Source organism: Juglans microcarpa x Juglans regia, chromosome 3S (assembly GCF_004785595.1).
Source record: "Juglans microcarpa x Juglans regia isolate MS1-56 chromosome 3S, Jm3101_v1.0, whole genome shotgun sequence".
In the NCBI taxonomy this organism is placed as follows: Eukaryota; Viridiplantae; Streptophyta; class Magnoliopsida; order Fagales; family Juglandaceae; genus Juglans; species Juglans microcarpa x Juglans regia.
In genome coordinates, this window is record NC_054599.1 from 20,555,404 (window position 1) to 20,568,390 (window position 12,987).

The 12,987-nt window shown below is 36.6% G+C and overlaps 3 protein-coding genes across 5 annotated transcripts in view; all 3 read left to right on the forward strand.

The window, feature by feature from the left end:
• Nucleotides 1–5,771, forward strand: part of LOC121257281 (phosphatidylinositol 4-kinase gamma 5-like) — a 24,149-nt gene extending 18,378 nt beyond the window's left edge. The window contains exons 4-5 of the mRNA XM_041158238.1: nt 5,108–5,380; nt 5,526–5,771. Coding sequence (XP_041014172.1) covers nt 5,108–5,380; nt 5,526–5,663 — 411 coding nt within the window. The 3' untranslated portion in view covers nt 5,664–5,771. The remainder of the gene's footprint in view (nt 1–5,107; nt 5,381–5,525) is intronic.
• LOC121257279 (putative pentatricopeptide repeat-containing protein At1g13630) overlaps nt 1–8,362 on the forward strand; it is a 9,252-nt gene extending 890 nt beyond the window's left edge. The window contains exons 2-5 of one of the 3 annotated variants that reach the window (XM_041158234.1): nt 7–2,139; nt 2,664–2,822; nt 7,872–7,952; nt 8,152–8,362. In XM_041158234.1, the coding sequence (XP_041014168.1) occupies nt 7–2,060 (2,054 nt within the window). In that variant the 3' untranslated portion in view covers nt 2,061–2,139; nt 2,664–2,822; nt 7,872–7,952; nt 8,152–8,362. Of the gene's footprint in view, nt 1–6; nt 2,823–7,871; nt 7,953–8,151 lie in introns of all 3 variants that reach the window. The other 2 variants (XM_041158236.1, XM_041158235.1) reach the window with 2 other exon arrangements.
• LOC121258775 (E3 ubiquitin-protein ligase UPL4-like) lies at nt 6,642–7,276 on the forward strand. Its single transcript, XM_041160316.1, has 3 exons — nt 6,642–6,827; nt 6,907–7,028; nt 7,111–7,276. The coding sequence occupies exons 1-3, from the start codon at nt 6,642–6,644 to the stop codon at nt 7,265–7,267; spliced, it is 465 nt and encodes a 154-aa protein (XP_041016250.1). The 3' UTR covers nt 7,268–7,276.
• Nucleotides 8,363–12,987: the final 4,625 nt, after the last annotated feature.

Here is a 12,987-nt window from a genome sequence, read left to right on the forward strand (position 1 = left end):
TGGTAGGCTCTGGTTCCGCACCTTCACTTTGTGAACTGCTTCTCAATAGCTTCAGGGACTGGGATTCGAATACTGTGATTTGGGATATGCTAGCATTTGGTTATTCGAGATTTGAGATGGTTCAAGATGCTCTCTTTGTTCTTGCCAAGATGAAAGATCTGAACATGCATGCATCAATACAAACATATAACAGTCTGTTGCACAACTTGAGGCGGACTGAAACCATGTGGGATATGCATACTGACATCAAAGTTAGTGGAACTCCTCAGAATGAGTACACTCATTCCATAATTGTAGATGGCCTCTGTGAGCAATCCAGGCTACAAGATGCAGTTTCGTATCTGCAGGATGTCGAAGGGAAGGATACCGGACTTTCCATTGTTTCTTTCAATACCATCATGTCAAGGTTCTGTACATTGGGTTTTGTAGATGTTGCAAAGTCATTTTTTTGTGTGATGCTCAAGTATGGAATTTTTCCCGATTCATACAGTTACAATATTCTCATTCATGGGCTATGTGTAGCAGGTTCCATGGAAGAAGCCTTAGAGTTCAAAAATAACATGGAGAAGCATGGTGTAGTGCCTGATATAGTAACCTACAAAATTCTTGCTAAGGGGTTTCAACTACTTGGATTGATGAGTGGGGCCTGGAAGGTCATTCAAGACATGCTGCTTAAAGGGTTTAATCCAGATCTAGTTACATATACAATACTGATATGTGGGCATTGCCAGATAGGCAATATTGATGAAGGCCTTAAGTTGCGGGAAGAGATGCTTTCTCGGGGTTTTCAGTTGAGCATAATATCATACAGTATATTGCTTAGCAGTTTGTGTAAAAGTCAGCGGGTTGAAGAAGCATTAAGATTGCTTTATGAGATGGAAACTTTTGGCTTGAAACCAGATACTATAACCTATTCTATCCTCATTCATGGCCTCTGCAAGAAAGGAGAAGTCCAGAGGGCCATCCATCTATATGAGGAAATGTGCTCGAGGAGAATATTTCCAAATTATTTTACCCATGGAGCCATTTTGTTGGGTCTGTGTGAGAAAGGGAATATATCAGAGGCAAAGAACTATTTTGATAAACTGATAGCAAATGACTTGGTGGATAATATAGCGCTGTATAATATCATGATGAACGGGTTTGTAAAACATGGTAATATTGAAAAAGCCGTGTTATTATACAAAAGATTAGTTAAAAAAGGGATTACTCCTAGTATTGTCACTTTCAATACTCTTATTCATGGATTCTGCAAAAACAATAAGTTAGGTGAGGCTCGAAGCCTTTTGGACATTATCAGGCTTCATGGATTGGTTCCAAGTGTGGTTACTTATACCACTCTCATGAATGCATACTGTGAGGAAGGGAATATGCAGGGCATGCTTGAATTGCTTTGGGAGATGGAAGCAAAAGCTGTTATGCCTACTCATATTACTTACACCATACTTATTAAGGGACTATGCAAACAGAGGAGGTTGCAAGAATCTGTTCAATTACTTGAGGATATGCGTGCTGTGGGTCTGTCTCCGGATCAAATAACATATAATACAATTATCCAGTGTTTCTGTAAAGCTGGTGACACAAGAAAAGCTTTTCAGTTACACAATGATATGCTACTGCATAATTTGGAGCCTACTTCTGTCACATATAATGTCCTCATTGATGGTCTTTGTATTTATGGAGACCTGAGGGATGCTGACAGGCTACTGGTTTCTATTGAGAATCAAAAGCTCAATTTGACAAAAGTTGCTTATACCACGTTGGTTAAAGCACATTGTGCAAAGGGGGATGTGCGTAGGGCAGTAGTATTCTTTCGTAAAATGGTGGAGAAGGGTTTTAAAGCATCAATCAGAGATTACAGTGCTGTGATCAATAGATTGTGCAAAAGGTGCCTAATAAATGAAACAAAATATTTTTTCTGTATGATGTTATCGGATGGTATTTCGCCTGATGAAGGTATTTGTACAGTGATGCTTAATGCTTTCCATCAGGAAGGTGATCTAGATTCAATTTCTGAACTACTTGGTGAGATGATCAAATTTGGATTGCTTCCTGATTAATCCATGGGACATGATGATTTTCATGCATCCAACTGTTAGAAAGAACCTTTCTTGGCTGATAGGGAAGTCAGTATGTGAGGTATAATACAACACTACTTGCATACGTCTCATAGTCATTTTTTAAATACTCTATTAAATTAGGGTTTGCTTATTCATCCCTCAATTTTTTTCTTGTTTCATTTCTCTTTTGATAAGTGAAAGCTAAATATACCAAGCACCAAATTTTTAAGCAATTTAGGTTGGTGAGGAGTTTAAAAATTCTTTCTATCACCGATTTTTGCTCACGCTTGATATGTTTATGACATTGTAAGAAACTAATATAACCCTGCCACGTAACTCATCCAATGGTATCTAAACATCCAGAAGACTGTCAAATAAAATGTGATCCAAGACAAACATTGCCAGGTATCATCTTGTCCTAGATCATGGCAAAGAAAGTTATAACCACCATCTTGTTTATCCTTTCACAACTAATGAATACTTTGGTGATTTAGCTTGTGCTTGTAGATGGTTGTCATTACCACAAACAACCAGGATATCACCAAAGGCAGATAGTGCTAAATAGGTATTTTACATCCATTTGATTTCATGGCTGCTTTGTAGGGCGATATCCGGCTATGTCCTGTTGCAGGCCCTTTCGTACAGGCTTCAAAGGCAATCTCACCACACCAGTTTGCAAATGAAAAAACTTGCTGAATTTATCTTCTGGACAGTGCACTATACGAGAAATCATTGATAATATCTTTCATCTCGGATTCTTAAGTGAGAGTAGTATATCCTATATCTCTACTATTATATAAGTGGCTATTTAACGCCATTAAACGGAAATTCTTGTTTTAACGGAGCGGAAAGTCTTGTTTTAACGGCTATCAAACGGAATGTCCATTCTCTCGAAGCTTCTCCCCTCCCACTCTCTCGCTCTCTCAATCCTCTGTATATTCTCTCCTTCAGACCTACTCTCTCTCAGCTATCTCTGTTTTTCGCCGATTCTCTCTCTCTGCCCTCACGATTCTTCAACCGTCTCTCAAATATCTCAAATCTCCTCTCTACAGACGTTTCCCTTGTTTGGTCTCAAAGAAAATGAAGAAAATTGCAGCCTAGGTCAGCCAACGAAGAACACCGTTCTTCACGGGAAAGGTGGAGTTTTTTTTTATTTTCTTCTTCTGATCTGATTTTTTTTTTTTTTTTGCTTCTTTACATCTGAATGTAAGATTCTTTGAGATCTGAAGTTTTTTTTTTTTTTTGACGGCAGCCTACTCCATGGGAATCTGCTCAAAGGCTTTCGATTCTTCGCATTGTGGTTCTTCCCTCTCTCTCATACTTCCCCTAGAGCTTCCGATTCTCATAGTTTGTCTCAGTTAAGTCTCCGTTGGCAGCCCCATTCTCCCCAAACAAAACCACTTTTGCACCCTCCAAACCACAAAAGGCAAAGCAAAACTATCAAAACTGCTTCCTTCTATTTTTATTATTCTATTTTCTAAGTCATCTTTCTTTAATTTAGATCTCCAAGTTGATTTTTTGAAAGATTTTTTTTTTTGGTGTTATAGTTTTTTGCCGTTTTAGTGAATGTCTCGGCGTTTTTAGCAAGTTGAGTGCTTCGGTGTTCGTGTTACTGTTAGATCTGCAACTGGAAAACCATAAAAAGAAGATCACTGTTGGATTGACTCCATTTCGTGTTATCTTTACTTTATCTTTGGGTTTTCAAAGTCTTTGCCTTCTATTTTTCTTTTGATCTTTCCGGCCTTCTTTCGCTCTCACTTGTAAAGCCTGAATTTTTCCTTTCGTGTTTTTCATTTTGTTGAAGAAATCTGAGAAATATCCAATCTCAGTTTACTGTTTGGTATGCACTGCTTTAAGTTTCTTTATAAGAAGCCGGAAGATGTGATTCAAGTTTCAAGTTTCTTTTCAAGTGTGCGAATCCAGTGTTTGGCCTCGCCTGGATAACTTTTTTTTCTTTTTCTGGTTTGGGACTGGGATCTGCAGAAAGTGAAGATTTGGTCAACGTATGGAGGCAGTGACGGAAGGGAACTAGGTATTTGTTTTCCAGAACAAGTTTTTTTATTTTTTTTATTATATATCTATTTCGTTTTCTAGATTTTTTTTGATTATGTCTTATTGAAGGCTTGTTCATGATTGGTTATTGTGTTGTCAAGATCTTGTTATAATTTGCGGTAATGTCTTTGCAATCTTATTGGAAAATGAGGTGTTTTTTTTTTTTAAATATATTGGAGAGGAGGTAAAATGCCTAGAAAACTTAGATACTACCAACGAGGTTTATTTTCTCGATGTTAATTCCCATGAACTTTTACAAGGCTTATATAGGTTCAAACAATCACTGAAAGTCGAGATCTGAAACAAAAAACATTAAAGATTGAGCTTGCGACAGGGTGTTTTCATCTAAGACCCGAAAATTTTTAGAATCATTTGTTTTTTGTGAACCTTTTCAATGCAAAGCAAGGTAATTTGTTAACTCAAAGGTGGCCCTCTGAAAGTCTTTGATGCAGGCCAGTTGAATAATTCAAGCCAACCAAATATCCAGTACTATTGTTTTAATAGAATATTCAGTACTAGCAAGTTTTTTGTTGTAATATTGGCGTTTGTAATTGTGAGACTTTAAGGTGTTATTTGTAGATACATAAAGTCGGTTGAGTGCAATAATTGTTGTGAAAAATGTAAGACTGCATTTTTTCTATTTTGTTCTGATCTTAAATAAAATGGATGGGATCTATCAGGAGCTTGAAGCACTACCCGATCCAGTGGGGCATACCTGCCAGAAGAAGGTAAAGCACTTATCTAATACCAAATTTGGTCTCTATTAAGTTTTGCTGTGCATATTACGTTGAATAATCCAACATCTTACTTTGATTTATAGTAGAAAACCGAATCAGAACCAGTGGATTTGGGTTTATAATTTGATACAGGAGAAACAATACAAAGAAGCTCTTGAGGCTTTCAATGAGAAGAACAAGGAAAAAGTACAACTTATAACCAGGTTAATGGAGGTTAGTATCATAACTTTCTGCTTAAAATAAAAGTATATGAATCATGACACATTGTCACCTGCCCCTAGGACTTTCATTAACACGTTACCTGATTGGAGCATGCTTCTTGCCGCTATCACCACAATCTTCTTGGCTGCTGAGAAGCAGTGGATGATACTTGATTGGAAACCTAGGCAGCCTGACATGCTCATTGACCCTTTTGGTCTTGGGAGAATTGTTCAGGATGGTTTGGTGTTCCGGCAGAATTTTTCTATTAGATCATATGAAATAGGTGCCGATCATACAACTTCTATAGAGACATTGATGAATCATTTGCAGGTACGATTAATTCTTCAAATTATATACCACTTCTTTAAAAACCAAAATTACATCCTTTAACAGGCCGTTATGTTTTTCTTGAATAACATGTGTCTGAGATTTTTTTTCTGAGCTATTGCCTTATTCCTCCTGCTTTTGGTTCCAGGAAACTGCCCTTAATCATGTTAAGAGTGCTGGACTTCTTGGTGATGGCTTTGGTTCAACGCCAAAGATGTGCAAAAAGAACCTGATATGGGTGGTTACACGAATGCAGGTGGTGGTAGATCGCCATCCTACTTGGTAAGCCCACCACTTCATGCATATGGTTTGGCTTCTTTATCTGCAGTTGTTTTTTGTCATTTATGTTTATATTTCATTTTTTGTTTATCCATTTTCCATATACGGATTTGATGATTTTATCCTACATTGCTACCATCCCCTGTAGTTTGCAGGGCTGACTGTGTAACAAAGAATTGGCTCCATGCTTAGCTCTATTTACTTTGTACTTAATTGTTCTAAACATTTACTAATTTGTGGGGATGACACCTATACAAGGTCACAATTTTATATCTAAAAACTAATACACTATTTGTTTCTTTGTGGGACGATTTATTTCTCGAGCCCATTAGTGTAGGGGAAATGTTAGCCCAAGTAGTCATTAGCAAAAGCATATTAAAGGAAGAGAAAGAAAATGGGTTCACATTCTGATGTTCCCTGTCTTAGAAAATTGTCTGGGAGAATGGACCGAGTTTGAAGATTTAGGTGAGGTCATTGTGGGAAGTCCTCCTGTAATCTGTAATCAACTGTTATAATAAAAGAAGTCGTGTAGTATTGGCGTGTCTTTGGAGATTGAAAGTGTAAAAGGGTTTGAGGAATTGCTTTGTTAGAGAGAGTACTACTCTTAGTTAACAAAACTACTATCCTTGAAAGTCTTTTGCTACAGCCTCTCTGAAAAGAAAGCATTCGGATTGGAGACTTGGGTTAGGAATATGGTTAATGACAGAACATCATGGTATTCGTGTAGGTTTGATATTATATCATTGGGTTTTGGGTACATGGATTGTTTTCAACTATGTATGTGACTGCCGAAATTTAATTATGAGCCATATATTGTTTTTTTATGGGTAAAGTATGAGCCCTGTCGTATTGTAGTATAGAGGTTTTTGCATTTATTTTTTAGTGTGAGATTCTCATTGTTATAGATTCAGTTATTGCTTTCTAATTTTGCACGTGACTATGGAATTTAATTCACGCGTTCCATAGTGTTATTAGAGGAAACGGAATGGTGGTTTTATTGCTATTTTTTCATTCTCAGGTTTATGAAGTTCTGAAGTTGCTGAATGAGCTCTACCTACTACAGCTAGAGATCAAGATGCTCAACAGGTGTTGGATAAGGAATTCTGTTTTAGTTAATTCCCCCAGTCTTCTGCAAAAATTCGGAATGGATATACTTCCCTTGTTGATCCAGGTTGGTTTTGTGGTATATAGCAGTAAATTGATTTTTTTCCTTATATGGCTTTGTAATGTTGCCTTCACCCCTTGCACAGGTAGTTAATTCTGGTGCAAATTTATATGTTTGTTATGGCTGCCTTTCTATTATCAACAAGTTAGTTTATTTCAGCAAATCTGACATGCTTCTTGAATTACTTAAGAATACCAACATTTCAAGGTGAACCAGGCTATCTTGTGTTTACAGTATTAATCCTGATAATATTTCTCTTGAACTGACGATTTTTTTTCCTAATCAGCAGTTTTTTGGCCGGAGTGTTCACTCGAAAGGATCAGCATGTGCTCTTAGTAGCTCTACATATTGCTGAGATGATTCTGCAAAAGCTTTCTGATATTTTCCTGAGTTCATTTATCAAGGAAGGTGTCCTTTTTGCTATTGATGCATTGTCATTTAAGTAACTATTATGTTTCCTTCTTTCCTTTTATTTGTCTAATTTTTAATTACACTTGTATAAAAGATTGTTAGCCTCGATGGTGTTGGGTTGATCCGGTGTTGGTAAAAGCGCAAAACCCCAAGGACAAAGCAAAGCGAATTTACAAATATTTGCTTAAAATGCACTTTTGAGTGATCTTAAAGCGTAGAAAAGCATAATTTTGTAAATTTTTAATGAAGAAAATAGAAACTATCTATTCAAGACCTAGAAAATAAATATTCTAAGAGTGTTGATATTGAAAATCATTTGTCGTATGGTGCCACATGTTTTCATGTGTTATGCTTTGACCCTACTTCAACACAAAAATGTGTTATGCTTTGAACTTGATATATAATTGTCCGAAATGGCTTTTTAGATGGATGGATATTTTTCTTGCTTATGTTGGCATAGATGGATTGCTTTTGTGAAAAATCAAAATTTTTTTATTAAAAACCTTGTCTCACCTGACTAGGCAAACGTGCTTTGCATGTTGTCCTGACCTAGTTTTCATACTACACATTTAATTCTATATGCATCTGTAATTGTTGGTTACCTTGGTCCCTTCTCATTGTGATCTCTTTTCTCTTAAGAGTTTGGAAGGAAGAGCATCACAACTAGCATATACTTTGCACCTGCCTAATGACATTCTTCCTGAAACCAGACCTGATGTGGTAAGACATATAGCTTTTCATATATAGCTTACCAGTTTCTTGTTAATTAATATCTTGTTGGGAAGCATCTTGAATTTTGTCTCCAGGGTTCCATGGTTGGGTCCTCAGGGACTCTCTCTTCGAATCTATGGATTTTTCATTTTAGTTGCTGAAGCTTTGATCGGTTTCTTTTTTTTTAATTAATGTTTTATGTTTGCAGGTCTGGCACCCACTTTGGATGGACTAACTTGGAATGGCGAAGCTAATTAGTAGTTCACTATTTGTGAGGTATATATGCAATAGTAGTTTATTATTTTCTTTTCTTTTCGAACCAAACATGATATTTATATCATCACTACTTGTATGTGCTGCTTCTAATTTAAAGCAGCTCGTAAGAGTCTGAAATGACAAATTTACCCCTTTTCCTTGTCCATTGTTATAAATTATCAAATACTGGAAGTAAACCATGATAAGCTAGGCATGCGAAGTTCCAACCCTATTAATTCAGGCAACTTGCTACAAGTCCTCAGTTACCAAATTATATAGACAGTCCCTTACTCCTCATCCTTTGATCAAACTCCCTTGATCACTTACGAACCTGTGATCGAAGTACTTACTGCTCAGCTGCATGCCGCCTCCAATCTTCAAGGAAACAGAGTATTGTAACCCCACAAAGTTTCTTCTGAAAATAAAGAAAATCTCTCCAGTACCCATGACTTCGATCGATATTCTGAGGGTGGTTAATAGCAGAAACTCTTAAAAGGATTGAGATCAAGGACACAGAATTTAGGAAGAGTGAAAATTACGAAAAAAACAGAGGAAGAACTCTGAAATTAATTACGTAGAAAATAATAAAAAATTCGAATTATCTCATATCTTTCGTGAAGCGAACATGGTAGCGGATTTCCTTTCCAAGGAAGGTGAAAAGGGTCAGAATTTTGATTTTTGTAGGTGAGGAATTTAGAGAGAGATGGTTTTGTGGCCTTGTTCGAACGGATAAATGCGGTACTCCCTATATTAGGCGTTAGGAAAAAAAAATTAGAAAGAATGTATTTTTTGTTTTTAGGATTTGATTCTGGGTGATCTCGTACGTTCGTGCGGCATTCTTCACCGCTACCAGGACTAGGAATAGTACTACTACTTTCTGTCCCTGTACTGGTTTTTGCATGGCGGCCTTATTCGGGTAACTACTGTAAATTGATGTTAAGAATCAGCTCATCTTTCTATTTACAAATTGTGCAGGCGATAAGATTTATTTTGTAAGATAAGTACTTTTTATAATTAATTTTTTTGTAAATTAAAAACCTTATCTTGTCAATAGTACGAAGGATATGCTCTGATCTGCACCAGTTTGTAAATAAAATTTTTCTAGCACACAGCTTATATGTAATTAATGCTAGCTGCTTTAATTAATTTTGATGTAATTATCTGTTATGTATTTAGTTGATAGTGTGCAAGGGCAAAGCCAAGTCTTGTTAATTTAGAGCTTTAATTATTAGATCAATCATTAAAAAAAAAAAAAAAATGAAATTACTGATCTCTTGCACACATTTAAAAAGAAAAGGAATTAAAGACTAGTGAAATACTACGTAGCTAGGTAAGGCAGAAAGTTTTATTATTAATTAATTAAAAAGCTAATTTAATTTATTGATTTTCTTCAGTTATTCTTAGGTGGATGGTGCCTTGGTGGATGGTAGTCAGCATTGAAAGGTATAAAACCTGCCTCATCCATGTTCTTAACTTCAGAAGAACGAGTAAAGCTGCTTCCCTTACGACGTTCTACGTTAGAGCCACTACTCTTCCCTTTAATCCCTTGATCTTCACTAGTTTTGTACTTCCCAGCAACTTGGTTTGATCTTGAGATATTTGACGTTGTCGTCCCTGCAACTGCACCATCCTCTTTCTTCTTCTCCTTCTTCTTCTGCTCTTGCTTCTGCATGATGCTGTCTATGGCCAGTTTCCTTTCCTTTATCCTCTTGCTTGTATCTGTTGCAAGTCTTTCATCTTCCATAAGTCCCTAATAAAATAACATGACCATTCTTCAAATCTAACCTAATAGTACTACATGATCTCTTACTAGGCAGAAAAACGAACAGAAACATCTAATTACCTTTGCACTTGAATCAACATCAACATCTATGGAAAAATGTATACAGAAGATCAATGTTACGTACCCTCAATGGATAAATCTTAATTCACTGCATTAAGTCTGTAACACTAATATTGCATAAAAACGTATATACATGTATGTAAGAGAAAGAACGGAAATACCTTGGCCTTGGGAATAATGTGCGGAGGAAAGCCATGCAGAACAAATAAATACTAGCAAAAGGCATATTACAAACAGCTTTATATGCGCCATTAATCCTAGCTGCCCTAGACGTTTTCTTCTGTGGGTATGTCGGTTTCTTTTAGATTTCAAAATGCAGAGGATGTTGAGCCTTATATGAAAGAAGATTTTGAGGTTTATATATAGAGATCTCAAAATTTAGATGATGATGATCTGACCCCTAGTCTAATAGGAGTAAGAGTACTTCTGACACACATGATCATGTCCTCGTGTAATCCATGTGTCAGTTGGATTGCCAGTACGAGAATCTCGACGTAATTAACCTAAATCAAACATTATAATAAACTATAAGTTGATCTTCTGCATGAAAAATGGTACTTCTAGAGAGATCTTACTACATATTATGCTTGTTATGTGTGACTGCAGGGTGGTAAATTCGACAACGTGGGATGGAAGATACGTGTGTTTTGCGCCTGTCTGCCGCCATGCAATCAACTACTAGAGGAGCTTTTCTTGTCTTTTTTTTACGGCCTAGGTCTTGGCAACTGATCAGGAAAGTCGAAACCTATCTAGGTTTTCTATGCGTATTTAATTCGTAAGCTACTTTTCCACATCTCGAAGAAGAGTTAGTGCAGTTATATAACTTCTATGCCTTCGTAATTCTCAAGAGACATAAAAGTTGCTTGATGCGGTTGCAGCACTAAAACTAGGGGCGGACATAGAAAATTGATCAGGTTGGGGTCAAAGTTAAAAGAAAAAATATTTGAGGAGCTTATGCTGGACATAATTTAGATTTATTCTGATATGTAGTTTTAGCAGATAATTAAAACAGAGAAGACAAGAGATTCGTTCAAAATACTGAGAAAATTCTAAATAATATTGATTAATAGTAAAATTTGAAATTCTGATATTTTTCCAAAAATGAAAAGATCTAAATTATTATATGAAAAATAAATACATAAATAAACAATAATCCTACCAAAAATTTGGCCAAAATCAAAATTAGAATCACTTCCATGGAGACCTACAACTTAGAATCTAAATTTTGTTCGTGCAATGATGGTCTGTTTTGGACCAACAACTTATGACGATCCCATGGAAACTCTCACTCGTCTTGAACAAACGAAAACAATGGCAGCTTATAAAGCACAAATCAAAGGCCCCTCCAACAGATTAAGAGGCCTTCCAGATTATCACAAGGTAAGCTATTTTCTAAGCGGCCTCAAAGACAAGATCAAGTTACCTATTTGTATGTTTCATCGTCTTACCTTAAATGCTGCTTTTGGGTTAGCTCGAAATCAGGAGGAGTATTTGGGTAGCACAAAAAGAAATCCCTTAAAACTAATATTGAGAGAGGAGGGGATTCAACAGGGGGTTATTTTAATACATTTGGCCAGAGTGGGGAAGGCAACATTAGAAACCAAAAGTATAATTCTACTAATAGGTAGATATCATCTACTACAATTGATGAAAAGAGGAGAAAAGACCTATGCTATCACTGTGAAGAAAAATAGAACCCAACTCATGTGTGTAAGACCCTTAGAATTTATCTATTACAAGGCCAAGATGAGGTAGAAAACACTTTGGGGGAAGGGGATACAATTACTGAATTAACCAAGGAATGAGAGTTACCTTCTCAACCAATGAATGTAGAGCCTAAAATTTCACTTAATGTACTCACGGGGACACCTAACTCTAAAACTATGGGGTTGCTTGGTAGGATTGGAGGAGAGTAGGTGGTGATTTTAATTGATTTGGGCAATATGCATAACTTTTTCGATCCTTCAATTACTAAGAAGACTAGACTGATGGTGGATGAAACACAGATGAGCTGTGAAAATAGCAAGTGCATAGATTATCCATAGTGAAGGGTATTGTAGTGCAGTCGAAGCAAAAATACAAGGCACTTATTTCCACTCTCCTTGTTATGTATTAGCCCTTGGGGCTGTGATGTAGTGTTGGATGTGAAATGGTTGGAAACCCTTAGTCTGATTATTTGAGATTTCACTTAGCTCACAATAAAATTTATGTATGGTGGTATGGGAATTGAGTTAATAGGGCTGAGTTTGAAGGAGCTCACTCTAGAAGGGATTAATAAGTCTTTGTTGAAGTTTATTAACAAAGGGAATTGGTTGTTCCTGCACTTGTTGATAGGAAATGAAGAGGTGAAAGTCTGTCAGTGGGGGAGGAGGTGCAAAAAGTCCTCACAAAGTTTCAAGGAGTTTTTGGAATTCCAAAGGGGTTGCCCCCCTCACGTGCATATGACCACAAAATCACCTTTAAGAATGGTACTCAGCCCATCACTACAAGGCCATATCGATGTCCTCATTATCAAAAGGAGGAGATCGAAAAAATTAGGGTTGACTTGTTAGAGTCAGGAGTTGTAAGGCCCAGTTCTAGCCTTTTTTCTTCAACGTTGTTGTTGGTGCGTAAGGTGGATGGGAGTTGTCATGTGTGCATCGATTATAGGGTGCTTAATCAAGAAATAGTAAGGGATAAATTTCCAATTCTAGTTATGGACTAGCTACTGGATGAATTACATGGATCGGTGGTATTTTCCAAGTTAGATCTAAGACTCGGATATCACCAAATAAGGGTAGTACTTGAAAATGTGGAGAAGACATCTTTTAGGACTCACAATGGACACTATGAGTTCCTCGTGATGCCTTTTGGGCTGACAAATGCGCTGTCGACTTTTCCAGGGTTAATGAGCAACGTGTTCTAACCCTATTTGAGAAGATTTTTACTAGTATTCTTCGATAACAT

Bases quoted from the DNA above. Each gene is read 5' to 3' on its own strand.
- LOC121258775 (XM_041160316.1), top strand. From the start codon at position 6,642: ATGGTGGTTTTATTGCTATTTTTTCATTCTCAGGTTTATGAAGTTCTG. The intron at 6,828-6,906 runs GTTGGTTTTGTG...CCCCTTGCACAG, and splicing joins TACTTCCCTTGTTGATCCAG to GTAGTTAATTCTGGTGCAAA. The intron at 7,029-7,110 runs GTGAACCAGGCT...CCTAATCAGCAG, and splicing joins AAGAATACCAACATTTCAAG to TTTTTTGGCCGGAGTGTTCA.